This window comes from Protopterus annectens, chromosome 8.part0, assembly GCF_019279795.1.
Source record: "Protopterus annectens isolate FY-2018-M chromosome 8.part0, PAN1.0, whole genome shotgun sequence".
Classification (NCBI taxonomy): domain Eukaryota; kingdom Metazoa; phylum Chordata; order Ceratodontiformes; family Protopteridae; genus Protopterus; species Protopterus annectens.
Window position 1 is genome coordinate 825238267 of NC_056741.1, and position 24726 is coordinate 825262992.

Consider the following 24726-nt stretch of genomic DNA (forward strand, 5'->3'; position numbering starts at 1 on the left):
AATCCATCAAATCATGCATGCATTCAAGTCACTCAACAACAAGTACCATTATGACTCTGTCATAGTTTATGTTGGGGTGAATGACTTGACAAGTACCTCTCTGGACTATATGAAGAGAGACATGACTGAACTCTTTTATTATGTGTCCCAGGCATGAATGACCCTAGCCCTAAGCAGCATTCTTTCTTCAGCCAGAATGATGCCACAATATAGACAAAAAGTGATTGACTTCAGCAATTGGCTTAGCTTCAGGCATTAATCCAGGGGGATCCAGTATCTGTCAGCCTGGGAGGATGTGGTCGACAGACCACACTGCTTTGCCAGTGATGGTCTGCACCTGTTTCCGCAGGATTTTATTTACTGGCAAAGGCTCTTGTCTCCCCCATAGTGCCTTTTCTAGGCAATGCCAAAAAGATAAAATATCTGATGTAACAAAATGCACTTGAGACAAACTCAAGGTTATTCTGCTTAATGCTAGGAACCTAACAGGAAACTGCACTCCCTGGAAGTACTCTGATCCCTGGAAGATGCTGACATCTGTGCAGTCACCGAGACATGTTTCAAAGCTGCAGAAAGCAACCCAGCCATGCAAGACTACAATGCCTTCCACACTTTCAAACCTTAAAATGAGAAAGAGCATGAAAGAACCAAAGGTGGAGATGTAGTTATCTTCATTAAAGCTAAGTACATTTCAAGACTGGCTAAACAGTATGACTGTCTTGAGCTACTCCAGGTCCATCTAACTATAGGCAAAATACCCTACCACATCATTGTTAGCTATAAGTCCCCCACCATGAGCCAAGAGAAACATACCCCCCACTTTGGACCTACTGGAGTCGCTCACCATACAGTCAAACACCTTGTTCATGGAAGATATCAACTGTCCCTCCATCGATTGGGTGACATACACAAACCCAGACATGATCACCCAGGGGTTACTGGACTTTGTCAATAGAAATTACCTGGAATAGATAGTCCACTCCCTCACAAAGTGTTCAAATATCCTAGACATAGTACTCCCCAACATGGGGGGGGGGTCACTGCACCGCTCCCCAGTCTGGTGTCCTCCCTGGTAAGGTCAGACCATAAATCAGTTTTTCCAAAGCTAACTACAGCCTACTATGGAATAGTATAAAAAGTTTTAAAACCCCTGCAAACACAGCCAACAATGACTCCTATGTATAAATGTACACAAATGCCATGTATAAAATCCTAATCAACTGTACAGACTCGGCTGTACCTGAATGGATCAAAACCAGGTCATCCAGAAAAAACAAGCCACCCTGGTAGACCTCAAGTATAAATAGGTAATATAACAAGAGGAAGACACTGATGTTTAAGAGCAAGAGGGAAGTGACTCAACAGAGAAAAAAATCCCTCCTCAGCTCACAAAGTCCTCGAAAGCTAATTACAATGCTACAATAACATTCTTAGCTAAGGATAGTCATAAGGAATTCTTTAGCTATGTCAGAAATTTAAAAGGGGAATGCCAAACTAGTAGTGGAAGGTACCACTCATGCTGTACTTGAGGAAATTTCCAACCTGCTAGCCAACAGATTTGGCACAAACTTCAGCCTACTGTCACCACCAGCCATACCCCAAAGTATTCATGACACTAGTCCCCTCCCTAGTATCTCTAAAGTGTAGGTCATATCTGTGCTCTCTAAGGCAAAAAACACATTGTCAGTGGGATCAGACAACATCCTAGGCTACTTACTTAGCAATCTTAAAAACAAGACCTAGTGGAGCCACTTGCCATTCTATTTAACCATAGCATGAGAACTGCTTTTGTTCCAGAAGAGTGAAGAACAGCAACTGTAATCCCCTTGCACGTAGGGGGGGGGCTCATAAACCAACCCTGGGAACCCATAAGCCTAACCAGCCTCATTGGCAAGGCCATGAAAAGAATCATCACAGATCTTATCAAAAAAAGACATAGGTGACCTTCAAACTCTTACCCAGCTCAGTTTGGCTTTATTAAAGGTAGATCATGCTTGCTAAACCTGATGGACTTCTTTGAGAATTTCACCAAAGCCCTGGATGATGGTAAGACAGTGCATATCACCTATCTTGACCTAGCCAAGGCTTTTGACACAATTCCCTACTCAGGTATCATTTAGAAACACTCCCAGCTGGGGATTAACCCTTACATCACTAAATGAGTAGCCAACTGGCTCACAGACAAAACACACACTGTTAATGTCAGGGACTCCACCTCTTCCAGTAGACCAGTCACCAGTGGTGTACCACAGGGATCTTTACTGTTTGGAATTTTTTTTTTTTGGAAGTCCAGGCTAAAGTAGATGGCCTGTGACTTATCAAGTTCACTAATGATTGCAAATTGGGCACAATCAAGTCCGTCAATGATAGCATATTACAGAAGTGCTATCACAAACACGATTGGTGCCAAAGCCATGAACTAAAACTAAATACAGAAAAGTGCATTATTATCCTCTTTGCCAAATAGGAATACCCTGCTAATTACAGTATTGGCACCACCCCCATAAGCTCAAACCAGTGGTATGAGACTTGGGAACTCAGGTTGATATAAATCTAAAATTCCATCACCATGTTTCCACTGTGGTAAGGAAAGCCTCCTACACTCTACATCTCATAAGTAAGGGCATTGCATCCAAGTCTAAGTATGTTATAACTCCACTTTACTTGACCCTCAGTAGACCACTGATAAGAGTATAATGCCCCCTTTTGGATGGACCTCATCAGACACCTGCAGCAGCTGGAGAGACCACAGAGGTTTCTCACAAGGAAAATTCAGGGCTCCAAACAATGTCTTACATGGATAGACTGAAAGCCCTGTCACTGTACTCTGTATCTAATAGATTGTTGAGAGGCAACTTGTGCCTAGCCTACAAGTCACTCTCTGTCCCTGCCCTAATGGAAAGGCTGCATATCTGCAAATCAAATGGAACAAGAGCCACTCACTCTAGGGATCTTAACCTAGCCTGTGACATTAACGAACATGCTGGAGAAACAGATATGTCACCCAGACATTGCCATTCCTTTGGAATAGACTCCCAATTCACATTAAGCAGAACTCCTCACTGACCATATTTAAGCACAACCTGGACAACTGGATGGAAGACCGGAAATTAATCCCAGGGGTGATGCTCATGTCCCTCATGGACAGAGGTAGTCTGTGCTGACTTTAGACTCACTCTACTAAGAATGCCCATCTAACCAAGGACATTTAGGGTAACTCAGGTATGAAATGGCTAAGATTGTAAGGGTAACTTGGGCATAACATGGTTAGGCTTGTAAGGGCTCTAGGGCCATTAGCCTAGTAACTTCCTATGAACCTATGGCATTTTTCAAAGTAGTGGAGATATTGCCAGGAAGAATGAGGCTGAGGTTGATGTTGTAGCAGTGATTACAGTGTTGAAGAGGTAAACTTTTCTTTAATAAAGTGTAAAGTATATGAAGAAGTGAACAGAGGAGAATATAAGGCAAAGGATATAGGGGGCAGCTAGGGAATTGTGCCAGCAGAGACAGCAGAGGAGAGAAGCAGGCAACAGCCTGTTCTGGTGGGAATTAGTCAATCCACAAATGCACAGAACTGACCACTGCCAGAAGCTTTGTGATGGAAGCAAATAGGTCAACTCGCCCTTAATCCTTACTTTAAAGAAAATGCAGAAAAAAAACAGCAGCTGGCAGAAGACAGTAAGATTTGCATAGGACAGGGGTGTAGAAAAAATAATTTGTGATTTCAGGGTAGCAGAGTTAGTGGACAGATGGGAAAATAGTGGATGGGGGGAACAGAGAGAGGAATCCCAGCAGCTCTTACTGCCTGAGCTAGTCAAGTTATCTCTTTAGGAAAATGTACCCCAAATCACCACAGGCAAGTCTGAGTTGCCTGAGAAACCAATATGGATGGCAGTACAAGGAGTCTATGGAGACTACAAAAGCATTCTGGGTGGTGTGCAGTGAAGCCTGTACCTAGGAAGTTCAATGGAAATGCCTGTTGTTCCAGCAATATTCTTTAGGCAGTCAGAGGGTACTTTCAGTATTAGTGGTAGAATTCACCCAAGAAAAGGTAGAGTAAACAGTTTAAGTTTTCTAGTCACCTAGGTAGTTCAGTGGAGATGCATGTTGTTCCAGCCAAGATTCTTTTGATGGATTGGAGTTCCAGCCAGTGTGTTGTAAAAAGGGGGGGTCCAAATGAACATTTATGACTTTCAGAGATCATCTTATGTTCCAGCACTTGCTATTGCTAGATAATACCCCAATGCAGAACCTATATTTATTCTGTTAGACTCTCTAAAGTACCAAGTATCAGGTACTTGTATTGTCTGAAGACTGCAGCTGGCAGAGCCAGTGATGACTGCAGTCATTCATATCACAATGGCTTATTTCTGTTCTACACTTTTAGGAAGGAGCTCTGTTCTTTTCTGTGACTTGCATCAAAAGGAAGATCATCTGATTAGTCATAGGTCTATCAGTTTAGCTTTCACACTTTGTTCAGTAATGGACAGGGGGTGACCCTGGGTCCTCTCAGTCCTAGTTCAGTGGTCACATGGGTCTGTGAATGGACAGCTATGTATTCTAAACTTTAAAGCATTCTTCTAACAAGTAATAGCTGCAGTAGATGAAGGTCTGACACTTCGGGTCCCCTTCAGATCATCAAACTTTTAAAAGCTCGACTTTCATATGGCCGAGACCATATGATCGAACTTTTAAAAGTTTGAACGGTCTGAATGGAGATCTCCATAGAGTGCGGAACGGGAAAATTTCCCTTTTCCACAATGTAGTGCGATCTCATAATTGGCATATTTAAATAGTGGGGGTTGTAGGGGGTGCAGGGGGGCTTGCCCCCTGCTCGAAACATTTAATTTACTTTTTTTGTTTGTTTTTTTTTTTAACATGTTCAAACTTTTAAATGTTCGATCATATGGTCTCGATCTTTTCATATGAAAGTCGAAAATTTGTAAGTTTGATCATGTAAAGTAGACCTGACACTTCACACAAGGTATCTGAATCTAGCAAAAGCATTTGATAGGATCCTGTAGGCAGCTGTACAAGATATGCATAAGTATATAGCCAGGCTTATACTATGTAAATCAGGTTATACATGCTTATTACCAAAGAAGCAACATTTTGACCAGTACACACACACACCATATGTTGAGTTATAAGCACATTAGTGTCTTTAAAAAGAGAGCAAGTGAGACACAACAAAGATGTGTGCTTCATATTACAAAGTAACCAATTTAAAGTTTCTAATGTGGACATTATAGTATACTGCTGCATCTTTAATTCTGTATTTAGGCAAAATAACTATACATAAAAACATAGTTATGAAGCAGGAAGGTAGTGATGCAGGAGTTTGGTATACAAATGATAAAGTTCTGGTTACTTGCCTTGGTAACAGTAGTCTGAAAGTAGGTGTACAGTTTCAAGCATTATGACAACACCTCCCACATAACAAGCAAGTCTGTAAAGAGTAACAGCTGCAGACAGTAACATAAATATAAAATGTTACTGGGTAAAGCAAAAGTAATGGTCAAGGAAAAGCCAATGACACATGGTAAAAAAATAAAACTTCTTAACAAGCCTTGTACCCTTAGATCTATTGCAATCAAAAATGACCACAGACCTTCGAAGCAGAAGCTATAACTTTTTCCTGACTGGCAACTAGATTGTACTGCCACTGTCTGCCCCCTCAGTTCAGTTTGGTAAACATCTAACTTCCCAGAACTTGGAAAATATACTGGGACGTAACCAGTGGAAAAACCTGGCACAGACTGGCTCTGTCTTTACAGCTATTAAAAGAAATAAGCTGCTTCATTCAGAAGTATATGTGGACAGCATGATTCGCAGCAGGATCAGTCCTTAAGTTTCTTTTTCTACTCTCAGAGCAGTTTGTTCAAGTAAAATAAAAGAAATGCAATCCCATTTACAGCTGCATCAATTATTTGTGCTGATGATTCACTTGAGAAGAAGCAGTTTTTACAAAAATATATGCTCCTAAAGATTCATGGTGGAATTGAAGTTGAAATGCATCCATTTGTTACCCTTTTGGTAAGTTTCCGTGATCTGTCAGTAGCTTATAAAGCAAATAAAATGTTTTCCCTCTTCTTATTACATGACTACAGTTACGATAACAGCACACAGGAATGCGCAAGGAAAAGTTCTAACTATCCTGCAGCAGTTACATTATGCGCAAGGTTGTTTTCGTAAATAAATATGTAGATTTGTGTCATTGCTGTTTTCAGCATACCAAGGCAGAGTGCCACTTCTCTCCCATTTGTCATATCTTGTCCTCAGTAGTTCAAACTCTGTGACTAACAAGGCCAGGCCAAACAACTGCAGTCATTAGCTATGGTCTTTCTAAATCCATTAGATTCTGATTTTTAAAAAAGAAAAAATAATGCCAATATAATGGTGTGTCGATATGCATATCTACCCATAAACAGTCTAGTACTGATATACATTTCAAACTGACTGTGAAGTGAACAAAGTAAACAAAAGAAGGCTGTATTTTGGTACTGTGGTAAAATTCCCTGTACCCCATCTTCATACTGACTAATGGTCAGGCCTGCTAAGTTTATATACATCATGCTGAGTGTGAAAACATAAAGAAAGTAGGTCTTTGTCCTTAATAACTGCATCTTAACAAAATGCAGAACAAATCAGAAACCTTGGCCTTTAATTACAGCATGGTAAGGATAATGAAGGGATCATGTACTGCAGACATTAAATGTTACTGAAGAGCTGTATAAGCCATTGCCGATAGGCAGAACAGTTACAGCTTCCCTGGTCTCTGGTCAAAAATAAATGTCTTTGCCATCTTGTATTTCCTTCTGCTTTTATTACCATATTTTAGCTGTCTGATTACCAGCTGCATTACAACAGTCTATACTGGTCATTTTCAAAGTTGACCTAACAAATTGTAAAACATGGAAGATCAATTGATGTGCTCAGTGCTATGGTATGCAAGTAAATAAGTATATACAAACTCAGGTCATACAAAGCTAGATATTTCCTGCGGACCATAACCCATTATGACACTGAGACAGTTGTCTGACACTGTATAAGTAGAATGTATTGACCTTGAAATTTTTGGTACTCCATACCAAAATGGTCAGTAGCTGTAAAGGAGGAAATATCATTCCCTCAGAGTGTAGCATCCTCTGAGTTTCTTAAGTATTAAGGTGTTACAGAGGCACATTTATTATATGGGAAGTGGGCACCCACATCACCACATGTGAGCACCCACATCACCACATGTGAGCACCTACATCCCACATAATACTCCTACACTCTAGATGCATTCTTTCTCCTACACACATATCCTGAGAGCCACCATCTTCAGCTAACAAGACCCAAGCCCATACTCTCCAAGTAATAAGCCTAGTTGTCAAGTAAGCTTCCACTTCCACATGAGCTTATGGTCACTTGGAAGACACCACTCCCCCAAATGGATTAGAAAAAGGCTACACATTTCCATCCTTCTCTGCCCAACTCTTCCAGAGTCTGAGCTGCTACTCAAACTCAGGTCATCTGCATCATAGTCAGGACTTCATCCTTCTCTGCCACAGAGCCAGGGCCTACATACAGATCTTAAAGTACTGCTGGTGGGACATCCACACAGAAAGCCAATTCATTTAAGACAGAAAGTTCATGATGAAATGTAAAAGTTCAAGGGTATGGATAGCATTGAGAAAGTAAAAGGGACAACACTGTATTCATGGTTTGTTATTGCAACAAAGCTAAATAATCCCAGTTAAATCAGCATAGACACAGATATCAAAAAGGCAAACAAGGCAATACAAAGAGAAAAGCATGTAACATTGTTTATGTCATGAATTCAATGTTACTTTTCACAGAAATTGATTTTACATCATGTTATCATCAGTTAGAATTATATCCAGATAAAGAAGCTTTACAATATTTTCTAGTCAAGTAGGCCTTATAAGGTATAAATGAATAATTTGAAAAGTAAGCACAGTATCAGAATATTTCTGTATATGATACATGTTATTTAAGAGAAACAAATGTAACAAATTGCAGATTATATCATTATCTTTGACAAAATACAAAAGGAATAAAAATCTGTAAACAAAAATGTGAATTTGACAAGCTGTGGGCATGCACAACTGATTAACGAGTATACATTATTATTATCCCAGAGAGAAGAAACAAAGTAGTAATGTCCAATGTGGCAGCCAGCTTCAACAGAAGCCCTAAGAAACTGATGGAATTAATGGTAGTTTGTACAGTCCAATAACTTCTAAGGTTGGTGTCATAGCACAGCATCATTCCTTTGCCAAAAATCAGTGGTTAAATAAACAAATTAGATGCGATAAATAACTCACAGTTTCCTGAAGATAGCCATTATGTAGAGTGGTAATTTTACATTTATAAGATTAGCATGACATAGATAGGCTTGGCCATAAAACTATCAATAAAAACAACATGCAAATTCAGAAGGTTTTACTTAAAACATAAGTCAGTCCTTAGCATCTGGACTAAAGCCTTCAAGGAGATTCTTCTTGAAGAATCATTGGGGCACTAGAGAGAGAATGTCTTATCTTTTAAATAAAACCTCATTTTTATTATTTTATATTGTTGATGGCATAGCTCTCAACCTCATAGCCAAAAAGTTTGTATAAAACCAAAAATAATGGGAGGGGACAAAGCCCCAAAAATAAGGACAAATTTTAAATATTGCTCTTATAAACTTAGAAAGTTGCTAGAATAAAAGGTCTTTTGTTACCATGCATTTTATGAAGGATATGAAGCCTGAAACTCAAGTGCCTGCCATTATTTAGTGAATTCAGTCCTCATAGATTTGGCACAAAAATCAAGAAAACCACAAATTTTATGAAAAACAGACCAAAGATATGAAGCAAAAATCTGGACATTTTGCAAAATTCTGGACAGTCGAGCAGTATGGTCAATGGCCATTTTAATAATTTGCCAGAAAATTCCATAAATGTGCAAATTGTATTACTGGAATGTAATGAAATCTAATATGTAAGTTTAAAACTCCAGTTGAGTTTATTACACTGCAAATGCATTTTACTTGCATAAGATAGTGTTCTATAAATCATAAAATTGAAATAAATTGAGTGCCTCACAGAAAATATTGTGACTGCAAATGCACATAAGTCCCATTTCATTTTTTTATGACAATTGTATAATCAGTATAGACACAGACTATATAAAAAGATAGCTGGTAAGATTGACAAATTAATTTTGTGAGGTACCGAGGTGCAGGAGGTCATGCAACTCAGTGAGAAAAATTGTAACATGAATATATATATATATATATATATGTGTGTGTGTGTGTGTGTGTGTGTGTGTGTGTGTGTGTGTGTAGACATGAAAAGCAATCTCATAATGGGTGGAAAGGATGCTATACTTTTACATTATATTGTCTGCACACAAAGATAATAAATGATAAAGGCTATTTCTTATTATTAAGTCACTAAGATAACCAAAATATAGTCCATTCATGGAAACAAACCAGGGCAGCTCATAAAAGATAAAAATCCTCAAAAATCTTCACTTGTAACAAATCAAAACGCTGAGTATAGCTAAGACAAGTCCTTTATTAACTCCTCTTCCTCCCAGCTAGCCATAAAAATGTTAACGTAGCTATTGGCACAAGACGTGCTCATCGCTACGCCATCATTTTGAATGTATAACAAATCCTGGAAAAGGAATATATTGTTTTGTAACACAGTCTCCAAAAATAGGGAAACAAGATCAATGGTATTTGAGTCCAACACTGAATGCACAGTTAAATAGCGCTGTACCCTTTCCATACCTTCATCATTTGGTATGACTATGAAAAGACTAGTCACATCTAATGTGACTAGAATAAAAGGTGCATCATGTTCCATTCCTTTCATATAGTCATACAAACAAATAAGGAACTGCTTACTATCCTTTAGTGTACAAATTAGCATCAAACAAGGGCCTCAAATAATGCTCAATGTATAAAGATAGAGGTTCAGTTACCCACCCTTGACCTGATACAATAGGTCTCATAGGGGGGTTTTCCAAACTTTTATGAACCTTTGGAAGTCCATTAATAATGGGGATCAAAGGATTGCTCACCCATAAAAACTTATATAAATGAAGATTAATATATCTACTCATCAGAACATCATCCAACATATCAGATATCTTAAGGACCTTATTCTCAACATCTGCCATACTAATGGGAGAATAGAACTCATTTTCTCCCAATAAGAGCTGCATACTCAACTTATACCATTCATGGTCTAAAACCACCACTGGGCCACCTTTATCAGCTGGCCTAATAATTATAGAATCATCATTACTTAATTCTCTTAGAGCCATTCTTTGTTTATAAGATAAGTTGTTCTTCTTCTTATATTCATTTTTCTTATTTAAACTGAACCTATGAACATCCTCTTCAACTAATTTGGCAAAAACATCCAAAACCGGATGTAAGACTGGGACATATGTACTAGATGCCCTAAAAGGATTCACACTTCCGTGGCTATTCAAGCTATTCAACCAAATGATGAAGGTATGGAAAGGGTACAGCGCTATTTAACTGTGCATTTAATGTTGGATTCAAATACCATTGATCTTGTTCCCTATTTTTGGAGACTGTGTTACAAAACAATATATTCCTTTTCCAGGATTTGTTATACATTCAAAATGATGGCGTAGCGATGAGCACGTCTTGTGCCAATAGCTACGCCAACATTTTTATGGCTAGCTGGGAGGAAGATAATCTGTTTCACTTAGATAGTTTTAAAATGAATGTAAGCTTTTATAAACGTGTAGACGACTTGTTTTTGATTTGGAAGGGAGATGAAGAGTCCTTATTTAGTTTCTTTTCACAGTTGAATAACTTGACTGCTTATCTTAAATTTACAATGAACTTCTCGCGACATAGTATATCTTTTTTGGATGTGCACATAGAAAGGCTAGACAATGGCCTTTTGAATACAGGTGTTCATAGGAAAGCCTGCCATCATAACACCTTACTACATAGGGAGAGTATGCATCCCCAGTATGTTTTTAAAAATGTAGTCAAAGGACAGGCTATGAGAGTTTCCAGACTGAATCCAGTATATGAAGGCTATAAGCAGGAGTTATTGACACTGAGGACAAGATTGATAGCTAGACAGTATGATCCTTATGAAGTAGATAGCATCCTTGAAGAAATTGATACAATTAGAATGACTAGAGCCAGCCCGTATTTTCTAATATAAGAATACAGGATCAGGACAGGGAGGCTATTCAATCCAATGTCCCCATACTGAAGATACCCATGTTTTTTTACTGTGGATACACCTGCATTAAGTGGAATTGTGCATAAACATTGGGACGTCTTAATGTTAGATGAGACCATAAGAGAAGTAGTGGGAAATGAACCAAAATTCCTTTTTAAAAATAAGAGGAATTTTAAGCAGATGTTATGTTACCCTTGTTTACAGACAAAGGAGATATGTAGTGAGCCTAACAAGGGGACGATACCTTGTCAGAAATGCAATCAATGTGCCTCTATTGATATTAGGGATAGCTTTGTTCACCCTACTACTAGTTATGTGTATAGTCTTAGTACTTCAGCGAATTGTGAGACTAAAAATGCTATTTATTTAGCCAGGTGTATCTCATGCAGTGCATTTTATATAGGTAAAACTAATAGAAAGCTTAAGGAAAGAATCAGAGAGCACCTGTATCATATACGTAGAGGGACTGAGCACAATGCATTAGCAAGGCATGTGATTAACACTGATCGCACACATGAGTTTAAGTTCTCAGTATTACAAGTTGTCACCCCTGGGATTAGAGGAGGTGACACTAGGAATTACACAAAGAGCTGTGAAATGAGATGGATTATCAGGTGCAGAGCTAATAAATTCCCTGGACTTAATGAGAAAATACCTATAAAACCTATTTTGCACAATAGAAGGCTGAAGTTAAATAAGTAGATTATATGTGTAATGTGAATTGATTTTGATTATTTATTCATCAATGTATTTATTTTGAATGTATCTAAGAATTTTAAATGTTTTTAGTAGAATGTATTTATTAATAATTTTATATTTTAGAAATATTTTTGCATGTTAGATGTTTTACAAATATGTTGGAGCGTATTAGTAACACATGGTGATCGCTTATATTGATTCATTGGCAGCATATGATGTCATTATTAATTTAATATATAAATGGCTACTTTTTATTTGTGATTTACTGTCTGATGAAGCCATTATGGTGAAAGCGCTTACCGATTTGAGTTAATAAAGGACTTGTCTTAGCTATACTCAGCGTTTTGATTTGTTACAAGTGAAGATTTTTGAGGATTTTTATCTTTTATGAGCTGCCCTGGTTTGTTTCCATGAATGGACTATATTTTGGTTATCTTAGTATACTTTTTTCTTATCACGGAAACATTTGCTTCTTGGAAGTGCGGACTTGGTTTATTGTTTATTATTAAGTCAACAACAGAGTATAAACCAGTAAGTAACAAAATCTAAAAAATAAAAAAAATACTTACTGATTAAAAATGTTCCTTTTAGTGTAGTAGAAATTAAAACACTGCACATGTATTTACTACTAGATGCAAAAAACCCATTCCTTAATGCCACTAAAGGGAGGGTTCTTTTTGGTTGTCATTTATTATTTTAATTGTGCATTTTATACATAGCTAACATGTTTTCTTTACATATTAATAACAATGATACACAGTTTCTAATTCAGCAAAATAAAGTGGCTAATATGGGAAAATAAATAAAGTGGATAATTTGTTTTATTTGTTTATTTTTTAATGTGCTCATTTTCTAAATGTGTTTTCTCTCTTTTCAGGTGAAAGTAGAAAACCATTATGATTTCCAGGACATTGCCAGTGTTGTGGCGTTGACTCAGACTTATGCTACATCAGAACCTTTCATTGATGCTAAGTATGATCTCCGCATCCAGAGGATTGGCAACAACTACAAGGCCTACATGTGAGTTTTTTTTTTCTAATTGTAGGCTACTATAACTATTTATGAGGGTATATGAGATAAGATAAAATATGAAAAATATAGTTCTGTTATATAAATGCTGCAATTTGGTTAACTTACATAATATTGATGATGCTAGGATGGTTGAAACCAAACTGTCCTTTCTTTGACTGCTGTCAAAATAAAGAGTGGTGACTATATTCCTTCGTGTTGGAGAATTTCTTTAGATTTCTATTCATTGTCTGAGTTTATGTGAACCGATCATATATGTATGTATATATAAATATATATAGTGGCACAGTGGCTGATCCTGGACAGGAAGCTGGCATTCTCTTGCAACAGCACATACCAAAGCAAGAACTACATTTTTGACAGGGCATGTTAGGGTGTTAGGCAAGGCAGATACAGGAAAATGTCAAAGCTCTAAGCAGTATATGAAGAACAAAAGCACTAGAGAGAGACAGATTTGAGACCAGGAAGGTTTTGAGTGGAGCTTTAGGGTAGTGGACCAAGTTGAAATTCAATGTTTGCAGAAGGGCAACTTGAAGGATTACCCTGAGGATAGAAGAATGTCTGCTTGATATATCTGGAAGCTGAGCAGACAGATTGCTTGGAAGTGTTTAGGGGAAGTTTCCTACATGGATGTTAAAGCATGTGGAGCTGTTATCTTGGTGGGGGAAGGTGTGAGCTGTTTTCTGGAAGGTGAACTGCATTAAAACTAAGATAAATGCTTGTTATGCTAAAGAAAATGTGAACTCTCAGTGACTATACTATTTGTGCTTTCTTTATTTCCCCAGAATTCTGAAAGCCAGGTTTGGAATTCTTTGCACTAAATTTATACAAGAATCTGCAGTAAAAGCATTTCCTGTTTGTGCTGATCCCATTAAAAAAAACTTGCATTTAACTTGAAAAGTTAAATTTTGTAACTGATTTATAAACCCACACAGAGTTTATTCATATGTGTTTTTTCAAGGGCAGTTGTAGCTTTACTTACAAACCATGGGCTATGAAACTTTCTTGGCTGTCTATACCCTACTTGAGCAAATATTTCCCTCCTGTGATTTGGAGTTACTACTTAATGAGATCCTTAATGACTGTAGAAGACAAGACCTTTTTATCGCATTTTTTAATCACTGGTTTACTGACCCCTGCGACCTCTGAAGCCCATTTCTATGTTCAAAGCTTTCTGCCTATACAGAGGTTCCTCTAAATGCAAAAGAGACTGCCATACTCTTTCTATTTGGAAACATTGTGCTCTGAGAAAGTGACCTTATTAACTGCATGTCCTCCTGCTGCTTGTGTATAATTATAACTGGCTTTATGTGGGCCACAACTACTGTGTTCAGCTCCAGTATGGAAGAAATGAATAATTAAAGCATTGCTAAAGTGTTCCAGTACTGACCTACACTTGGTCAACCTGCAACAATACATTTCAGCAGCAAATCACCACTATGGTGAGCAAGACAATGACTTTAATAGGAACCTCACAGACTGCTTACTCTCTGATGAGGCCTAGTTCCAGTAATGATGAGGAAGCCTACCTCATGACATTCAAAAGTCATGCAGAAATGGAAAATTAGCCCTAAACCAAAAGGACCAGAATACTTTTCTCTCACTTAACAGGTGAGTCACTGAGGGTATACATGGACTTGGGGAAGATGCCCCTCATGAGCATAAATTAAAGAAAGAAATTTAAGCTAGATCTGCTACTTCACTGGGGACACAGTGGCATAGATTTCACATATATGTATTTATTATGGACAGACAGATAAAGCCAGAAATAACTGTCTTAATGTATGTTCTTAAGTCTTGATTAGAAATGTATTTAAATAGGGTAAGTAAACATTTAGAGATTTTAGCAAATGAAAGATTTAAAATGGCATTTCCTATTGGTTAAAAATATATATTTCAAAGTAATATCAATTACTTTGAGAAAATAGTTGTCTTAGAAGAATGTGTGTCATTATATGAAAATGCAAACCGTATTTATTTTTTTTCACTCAAGTAATTTTTATTTTCAAACAAAAAAAAATATTGTCGATACAACATAATCTAAACTCTAATACATAAATAACTATATACACTATTTACATTTGGCCTGCAAGAAAAATCAATAAGTAAAACCAGTTTGATTCAAAATACATGTATTAACATACAATTAAGTAAAACATTTACAGTAATCAGAGAGAGGCACAGTCCAATTGTAGATTTCCAATAAGATTTAGTACCTTTTGTGATGCCCCTGCACTGACCCAGTAATCAAGGAACCTCAATCCTCACCACTAGCACCAGTGAAGGATGTGCACATTGGGAGGATGACAAGTGCACACACACTAAAGTACAATTTCCCTTAAGAGCACACAGAGATTACAGTCAGTCAGGGGTTGGTTTCTCTCTCTTTCTCTAGATCCCCAGTAAGACTCCCCACTGGCACAACTATAGGGTTGAGGTCTCAGCCGAATGGCCAAGCCAAAACCTCCAGCACTCTCTCTGTCCAATCAGTGCTTCGTGCACCTGCCAAAGTAGCTGACACACACACACATTTTGAGATTTGATTTATATACAAACACAAACACATACATGAAAAAGGATGGCACAGGTTTACTAGCTATGCCCACTTCTGCCCAGACTATAAGACAGTACCAGCTGCCACCAGCCATTACTTATCAACTACTTTTAAGGGCCTTACCAAAGGGTGCCCAATCTTACTGTGTAATGTTGCTATTAATACAAATGGTAAGTGTGACCAAGACTAAGGCTATTTAGGAGTGGCCTATACAGTGTTAACAAATACATATGCAAGTACTCTAAGAGCTTAAATATCTCTAAGCAATCAGCCACAATTAAAAGGTTTAAATATATTTAATAATAAATAATGAAGGAGCAAGACAATGCTAAAACAACATAGTAACTACATAGTTCAGAATCACAGGAAATATTGTAAAGCAACATTGCAGGACAGTCTCAAATAAATACAGAAAATATCTAAACTAATCTTTACTATATTCCTATAGATATATATATATATATATATATATATATATATGAAATTACTGTACACTAGACTTATTTACAGAGCAAGGCAAATGCAGATGAGTGGATTTTCTTGCTAGGTCCAAGACAAGATAAAAAATGCACAGACTTTCCCTAAGAGAGTTCTTAAATTAATATCACATATTACTGCTGGGTTAGCCTGGATGACATCACTCTTTGTCACCTGCCTTCAGTTCCCAGGCCAACAGATACCAGCAGAGTTTTATGATCTCTGTGTGAGAAGTACATATCTCTCTGATGTTCATCTGCTATTAAGTAATAAAGCACTTTACATTTTAAACCTAGTAATTAAAATGACTTTCAAGACAATAGAAAAACTTTTAGCTCCAGCCATTGTGTCTGCTTGCTGCACTGAAACACAATCATAAAACACTTTGATTTCAACGTATTTTCTTGAAGTTTTACAAGTTAACTCTGTATGTTCCAGCTTCTGCTATTAAAACATACATTTGCACAGCTATATAGTTTATATAAATTTCTGTTCTTTTCCAGTAGGGTACACTGTGGTTACATTCCTGAAGCTCACTACATAACGGATAGTTCTCTTATATTTGCAGGACAAGCATATGAATCGTATTAATATTCAAAAATGGCATATGCTTATTTACAAAATTCCAGATAGCTGGGCTGGCTGTGTCACATTTCTATATAAATTATATTAATATTTTCAAGTGACATATAATTATTTACAAAATTCCAGATAGACTGGTAACATTTTTCTGGTGTCACATCTTTCTTCAAGGATTGTTTGTTAACATGTTAGGATAGATTATCATTTCTTTAATCTTGACCTATTTCTGTGCTATGTCATTCATTAAGGATAAAAGTTCTTCCATGGAAAGTGGTGAAGTGGAATTCCATTCCCTCATTATGCATTTTCTAGCAACTGCTTGAATGGTCCACAATAAATAAAGATTGCCCCTTTTCAAATGAGGACCTTCATTTATATTTAGTAACATTAAAGCTTTAGATAATATAAACAAATCTGTGAATAGAGCTTGTAAAAATTATTAATATCATTCCAGAATTGTTTTATATTAGTATACTCATAAAAAATATGTATCCAGTCCATCCTGCATGCTTGAGAACATCTCCAACATAAAAACATTACTGGAAGTACTAAACTTAGCTATTTTATCTGGTGTTAGGAATGTTCTGTGGAGAAATCTCCAAGTATAAGTGCTCCAGTGTTGTGACCAAGAGGTTAATTTAACAGAAAGCAAGAGATTATTTTTAATTTCTGTTATTGAAGATAAGGAATGTCACTTAGTAATATAATTCCAGCATTTTTCTTGAGATTTTGTTTTATATCTTATTAATATTTTATACAGAATTGAGGTGATGTTATTCAAACTGAAACTGTTATAAATAATTTCATATAAATAGATGACAAACTTTGGCAAACCTTATTTTTGATTTACAAACATCCAGGGATAAGTGTAAGCCTTAATTAAGTATATAGTTGTACCTGTCAACAACCAACCGAAAATCTTGGTGAAGTTATCTGTTTTCAATTTGTTAAGAAATGGCACATAGCTAAGTATTTCCCTGTCAGTAATGAAATGGTATCTGTAAAATCTAGTCATTCTGTTACTAAGGAAACTGTACATGAAAGTTTCTCCATGGAATGTGACTGTGCTGAATTGCTGTGTACTAGAGTTATGGAATCAGATTTCTGACATTGTACTATTGCTAAACATGATGAATGCAGTGCTATTGTAGTGAGAGCAAGAGAGAGAGAGAGAGTATAATTGCAAAGATTATTAGATTCAACGAGCATAATTAGGCTTATTCAAGCATACTGTAATATTTTATTTATTTCTATACACTTTATTGACTAAGTTAATCCCACTAGGCCAATGGCATCCTTTTAGGAGAGACATGAGGTAGTATTCATACTGACGAGGGGAAATCTGGCCATGGTGCCAGGGGACTTCTACTATTTTTCGTCAAGTGCTACAAGGATCTTTTATGTTTACCTCAGCTACTATCAACTCATGCAAATAAAACCTTGGTTTAACATCTCATCAGGAGTGCAGCACTCCCTACTTCTGCACTGTCAGTATTGGAAAATTAAATCAACTACCTAGAGTGGGAATAGAACCCACAGCCTTTTGATCTTCCAACACCAAAAGTAGGTGCACTACCTGTTGAGTTACTGAGACTGCAATATACATGCAAGCACAAAACTGCTTATAACCAGAAAATTAAAGTAATATGTTTGCACGGGATTAAAAAAGAATTTGCCATAACCCAAGTAAAATAAAAATACAAACTTTTCCATTTAATGTCCAGTACCTTTAGTACCTAATTTAACTCATGATATAATTTGTCAAGACTTTCGACACTTAGAAAGACACTCTGGAAATTATGCAGGAGATGACTATAGCCAGAGGTACTGCCAGAGATACAAAGCCCTTTTTTAATTTCTCCAAGTCTTTTGGGTTTCTAATAAAATGACAGGAATTGAGCCTATTCTTAAGTCAAAGTATTATTAAAGTTTATGTAATCTTTGATGTTAGCCAGAAGTGCTCTTCGCAGCACCTGCAATGCGCCCAGTAATGACTCCTTCTGCAATTCGTATGGCGTTACATGTATCATAACATATCTAAGAATGATTGTAAATTCTTTTTTAAAAGATCCATTGCTCTTGCTACTACTGGAACTGTCTAGGTATCCTTCCTCCACATTGCCCTTTTTCACATTTCTGCCGGAAAATCCTGGTATTTTATGACTTTGTGTCTCTGTACATAAGACACTGTAGTCACTGGGTGTAGCAGTTTCAATCATCAATGAAACTTTTGTCTTCTTTTCATGGACAACTACATCTGATTTTCTCGCATCTATTTTTTTAACTGTTGGTAATGAGTGATCCCATGTGATGTAGACTTCATTATTTTCTATGATGCTTTTTGGCTGATGTTTTCAGTGTTTTTCAGCCACTTCAATACCATAATGTTTGCACAATCCCCAGTGTCATATTATTATGCCTTTTAGTATATAGTCCTTCTGCCATTAATATGTCACAACTAGCAATAAGATGTGTGACTGTTTACAATTCTGTTTCACAAAACCTACATTTGTCTGTTTCTTCTACATGTTCAATGGACTTTGTAAACCAACAACATGTATGTAGTCCACTATCTTGGGCCGTCAATATTAACCTTTCCTCTTTTGGTACAAATGCACCTCTTCTTAACTATTCTTGCGTTCGATCCTGATCAACATGAGGTTGTTCCAAGAGTTTTCTATACTTGCAACTATATTTATGTTTTTTCCAAATTTCTTGCCTTCTCATCTGATCCTTCACCTTATACTCATTCTTTTCTTGTTTGGCAAATTCAGTTGCTGCCTGATTTTTATCTTCTTCTGGTTTGATTTCTATTCCTGCTTGAAGCCGACGTGCCTCTGCTAAAGCATGTTTCAAAACTTTCACTACATTTCAGTACTGTGAGGTCAGCAGACATGTATGCAGTCCCACAATTGCAGAGCTATACATGTAGTCAATTTCGAGGAGGCCAATACCTCCTTCAGAATGGGGAATATATAACCTTGGTATGCACTGATTTTTATAAATCATTTGATGAGCATGAAGTGTCTTTCTTGTTTTCCTGTCCAACCTATCCAGTATCCTTTGGGGCCAGTCAGTCACTCCAAAACTGTAAGTTAGGAAAAGAAAAACAAACTGGTTTAAAGTTCGGACTTTGTTCCTAGATGTCAACGCTGTTTTCAGTGCTAATGTAAGTCTTCTAAAATATTCCTTACTAGGTTTTACTCACATTTGTTCTAAAATATTCCTTACTAAGTTTTATTCACATTTGTTCATGTTTTATTATTGATCCTTTATCAGTTCCCAAATATTTATACACTCCCTCTTACTCAAGTTCTTTTATATCACAATCTTCTCCCAAACTGATATTTTTTTGATGCTGCAGTTTTCCTGCTTTAAAGGTTGCTTTTGCACATTTATCAAGGCCAAATGACATTTTCATATCATCTAAAAAACTTTTGACCACTTGTAGTTCTGCTTTCAGTTTTTCATCTGATAAACTTTGCAGTTTTAAATCATCTACAAAAACAGGATGAGAAGTCTTTACACTTTGTTATTTTCTGGGAACCAAATTGTAGACAGACAACTTGTAAGCAGACAACTTAAAGTGTTAAGGGCAAGACAAAAGAGCAGCTGTGACAGAGAGTCACCATGGAATATCCCCCTTTGAATTTTTATCCCTGGAATAATAATTTGAACTTTATCATGGCTTAACTACAAAGTGATATGCCACTGTTTTATGGTCACTGTAATGTAGTCGATCAGTGTATGGTGTATCATATGTGGGTCTGTGTTAAATCATTGAACGCTTAAAAAAGTGAACGATGATTTATTGAACCCATGTAAGTGAAAGCTTACAATCTTGAACATTTAGAACAGCGATTTTTTTCCAAGAGAAAAAAATCACTGTTCCACAAAAAAAATTTTTTTTTAATTACATAAAGTGGGGGGCTGTACCCCCCACATACCCCCCTACTTAAATATACCAACTCTGAGATCACACTACAGTTATGAAAATGGTAAAGTAATGGAAGCGGTGAAGCGATTTCTTTCCCAGGATAAGAATTTGCTTATATGCCATTTCACTATTTTGCCTTTTTGTGCTTTCAAGTTCAATCAAGATGCATTCGAAAGAATGCATATTCGATCATTTAATAGGAACCATCTTCTACATCTTTAAGCACTCTTTTATCTATGTATGTGGGATACTGTCAGATGCTTTTTTGTAGTCAATCCATGCCATATATCCTTTTATTCTATTGCCATCATTGAGTTTTCCTCTAAATGACTATAAACTCTGTCGGCATCAATCACAGTGTATAGTTTATACATTATCAGAAGGCAAGTTATTGGTGTGTAGTTTTTAGGATAGCATGCAGGTTCACTCTTAAGTAGGAGCATTGTTTTTCCTTTTGTTAACCAAGCTGGTGTCTATTCAGAGTGTGCATATAAACAGTTCTTACTTATGGCTAAATCTTCATGCAAAGATGTTAATATTTTTAGCCAGAAGTTAGGTACTGCATCTGGGCCTGTAGCTTTCCAGTTTGAAGCTTTTCTTAACTTTGTTTCAATCTGTTTGGCTGTTACTTCATCCCTTTTCATATCCTGTACATTTGACCTTCTTATCTTTCTTTTACTTCTATCCATTAAGCATCTTTGTTATGTTCCGCAGGATCTTCACAGATATTTCTCCAAAATGTATCTATTTCTTCTTTTTTGGTGGTTTTTCAATTTCATTTGACTTGTTTCCCAATTCTCTATAAAACTTTTTGGGTCATCAATAAATTGTTTATTTTGTGCTTTTCCTGTATATTTATCTGCATATCTTCTAAGTATTTCTGCCTGTGCTGTTAGTTGCAATAGTGCATAATAGATCCTGATCTGTTGTAATACTTGCATGTTGCTTTTATCACGTCTATCTCTGTTCCCTCTTCTATACTCTTCTAACAGTGATACTTCTTGTCTTAATTGTGTTATAGTTTTCTCTATTCAGTATTTCCATGATGGCATTTGATTTCTCCCCTTCCTTTCCCTTACTGCTCTGTGTTCTTGTGGTAAGACTTTATCTGTTATTAATTTAGCTGTACAGTAATATATCCTATTTACTTCTGTTATATCATGTGAGTCTGTATGGACAGTCCTAATTAGTGTGTTCATTTATTTTATCAAACATTTAACTTTTGGGGTTTTATTGATCTTCTGCATTCTATTTCTTTCATTGATCTTAATATGTCTGTCCATCTCTATTAAATCAAGCAATTCCTCTCTTAAATCATTTTCTTTTAAACTGAGGGCACGTTCTTTGTTCTCAGTTTCCTGGAGGCATTCTATAGAAAGTTCTAGAGCATCTTCCTGTGCCACGTTCTCTTCAGTGTCATCCTGTGTCCTCCATTGCTATTTCATATGGGAACTCAGTGGCCTATCACTCCATAAGATTGACTGCATTAGAGTTTCCATACTTTCCTGTTCCTTCTCTTGTTGTCTTAACTCCAACTGAACATTTGTACTAGTTTCCTGTGGGAGACTCCAAAATATCTTCATATGGCTACTGATCCAATGATTCCCGCTCCACTGGTTTCTCCTTAATTTGGGTGTCCTTTGCTCTGTCCTGCTGTGATGTTATCTGAGTTAAGTTTTCTGCACTAAATCATTCACTTCGCAGGTAATCCCTAACCTCAGTTTCTAATTCTTTTACTTTTGCATTACAAATCTTCTTTTCTACGTTTCCTCTTTGTTTTCTTATTTTTTTGTTTTGTAATATTTCTATGTCTAGGTGCCTTTGCCTCCATTTCTCTTCAGACATCTTTAGTGCTGCTCTTTTTGTATTGATTGGTTTTGCTTTCTCCATATTAAATCTCTTTTTCTTTCCCATGGCCTTATTTCATCTTCAGATATTTCCTGCTCCTCCTGTTTCTCCTTAATTTGGGGACTCATTTTTCCATCATGCTGCAATATAACCTGCGTTATATTTTCTACACTAAATCCTTCACTTTGCAAGAATTGCATAAGTTCTCTTCTGTTTTTTTTTTTAACTTTTACTTGACAAATCTTCTGTTCTACATTCCCTTTTTGAGATCTTTTTTTTTTTTTTATTGTATAATTTTCCATACCTGGATGCCTTTGCCTATATTCCTCTTCAAATATCTCTTGAGCTGCCTTTTTTGTGTTGATTGATTTGACCTTCTTCTTTGCATAAATATTGTACCATATCAGGTCTCTTTTTCTTTCCCATGTTCATATTTCTTTTTTACACCTTTCAAAAGTATCTATATTTTGTTCTTTATGTTTCGCACTTCCTCAATCCAAAGTTTCTCCGTGTATATACTGTTTTTCATGCATCTAGTGTATTAATAAACACAAATTTACATTTGAAGCTTCTGAAAGTTGTTCTTATGGAAGTATTATTCTTTCCTCTAATTTCTCTCTTAAACTTTTCATCTATCCTCTGTCTGGAAATTATGGGCTTCTTGAATAACAATAACAATATATAATTTCTTTCTTTCTTATCCTCAATAGTCCACTCTATCGTCTGTATGACTCTTTTCTGGCCTATCAGTTTTTGTGATTTTTGTGGACTACTATTTCCTTCTACAGCAAGATGGCAATCTTCCCCCTGGGCCTGACTTAGCCCCAATGTAGGACTGCTTCAGTGTCTTCTGTATTCTGCACTGTCATTTGTTTCAGTCCTGCTACCAGTGCACCTACCAGGATTGGGCACCTTTTTTTTTTTTTTTTTTTTTACCTTGGGTCTTGTGCACCCAGCTATCTTTTTTAACCTGATACATGCTATATAAAATACAGTCTATATATCAGTGTTGTTTTGGTGATATTTTGTGAAAAACAGGGTCCACCTCATGAAGGTACTCACCAAGACTTCAGGATGAATTCATTTCCAGCAACACTACTCTCCTTTACTTGCTAATTTATCATCTCTCCATTCAGATCCTAATCATCTCTCCATTAGGACCTTTATCATCTCTCCATTCAGATGCTAATATAGATAAAGCTATGGAATTAGAAACCTCAAAAGTCATTAAGATTTGGGTCAGAGTGAAAGGAATGGGCCTTATCACAGGAGTCCAGTAGATAAGGTTGCAAAACAAGCAGTATACAAACTTCCATGGAATGACCATCATTTAAGCTTCCAGAACAATGGCTCGAGAATATAGAATAATGAAGGAGATCCATAAGGAAACTGAGATAGATGAGCCTGTAGAGGTTTAGTAAGAAACAGATGAACAAAATCAAAGACAAGAAGCTGACAAGGGTAGTAAGCTTTCTCTACTACACATGAGCAAAATAAAAATCAAATATAAATTTAATTCTAAAGGTGGAATTAACAGGACCACTGTTGCCACCAGTAAGCCAAACAGAAAAAAAATGTGTTGTGAATTTGCTTTTCAAGAGGAGAAGTAAGATGAATTACAAAAAACTATGTCTGTTTTCATAGGGAAATAGGGAAGAAATTCCACCATCCACTTCATGCCAGGGTACTGATAAAAACAATACTGAGCTGTCAGACCACCGGATTAGCTGTATCAAGTATAGACTAAGGCTCATTGAAAGGATGACATCCTAAGTACAGCTAGAGAAAATATAGCAAAGACAGAAGGGGTAATAAACGAACAGAAAGTCTCACTTCATAAGCATAATTTGAATTAAGAAATGAGTTAGTGTGCAGTGTAACTAACAAAAAGGTACAGGTATCCAGTTATTAATAAAAAAACTTTTAGAGCTCTTGTAATGTAGTTAACATAAAGTCATAAGTTCAGTGGTCATTTGAGGATGATACAAAAAATAGCCACCTCCTACTCCAGCGTAACCCAGGCACTCAGTCGCAAGTCCTTCAAGTTAAATACAAAAAATAGCCACCTCCTACTCCAGCGTAACCCAGGCACTCAAATACAAAAAATAGCCACCTCCTACTCCAGCGTAACCCAGGCACTCAATACAAAAAATAGCCACCTCCTACTCCAGCGTAACCAATACAAAAAATAGCCTGGGTTACGCTGGAGTAGGAGGTGGCTATTTTTTGTATTGTATTGAGTGCCTGGGTTACTCTGGAGTAGGAGGTGGCTATTTTTTGTATTAACTTGAAGGACTTGCGACTGAGTGCCTGGGTTACCCTGGAGTAGGAGGTGGCTATTTTTTGTATTTTCACTGGTTTGT

The 24726-nt window shown here is 36.6% G+C and overlaps 1 protein-coding gene across 5 annotated transcripts in view; it reads left to right on the top strand.

Annotated features, from left to right (window-relative positions):
- SYN1 (synapsin I) overlaps window positions 1-24726 on the top strand; it is a 2007545-nt gene that overhangs the window by 1323061 nt on the left and 659758 nt on the right. For all 5 annotated transcript variants that reach the window (XM_044080298.1, XM_044080299.1, XM_044080296.1 and 2 more), the window contains one exon: window positions 12814-12956. In XM_044080298.1, the coding sequence (XP_043936233.1) occupies window positions 12814-12956 (143 nt within the window). The remainder of the gene's footprint in view (window positions 1-12813; window positions 12957-24726) is intronic.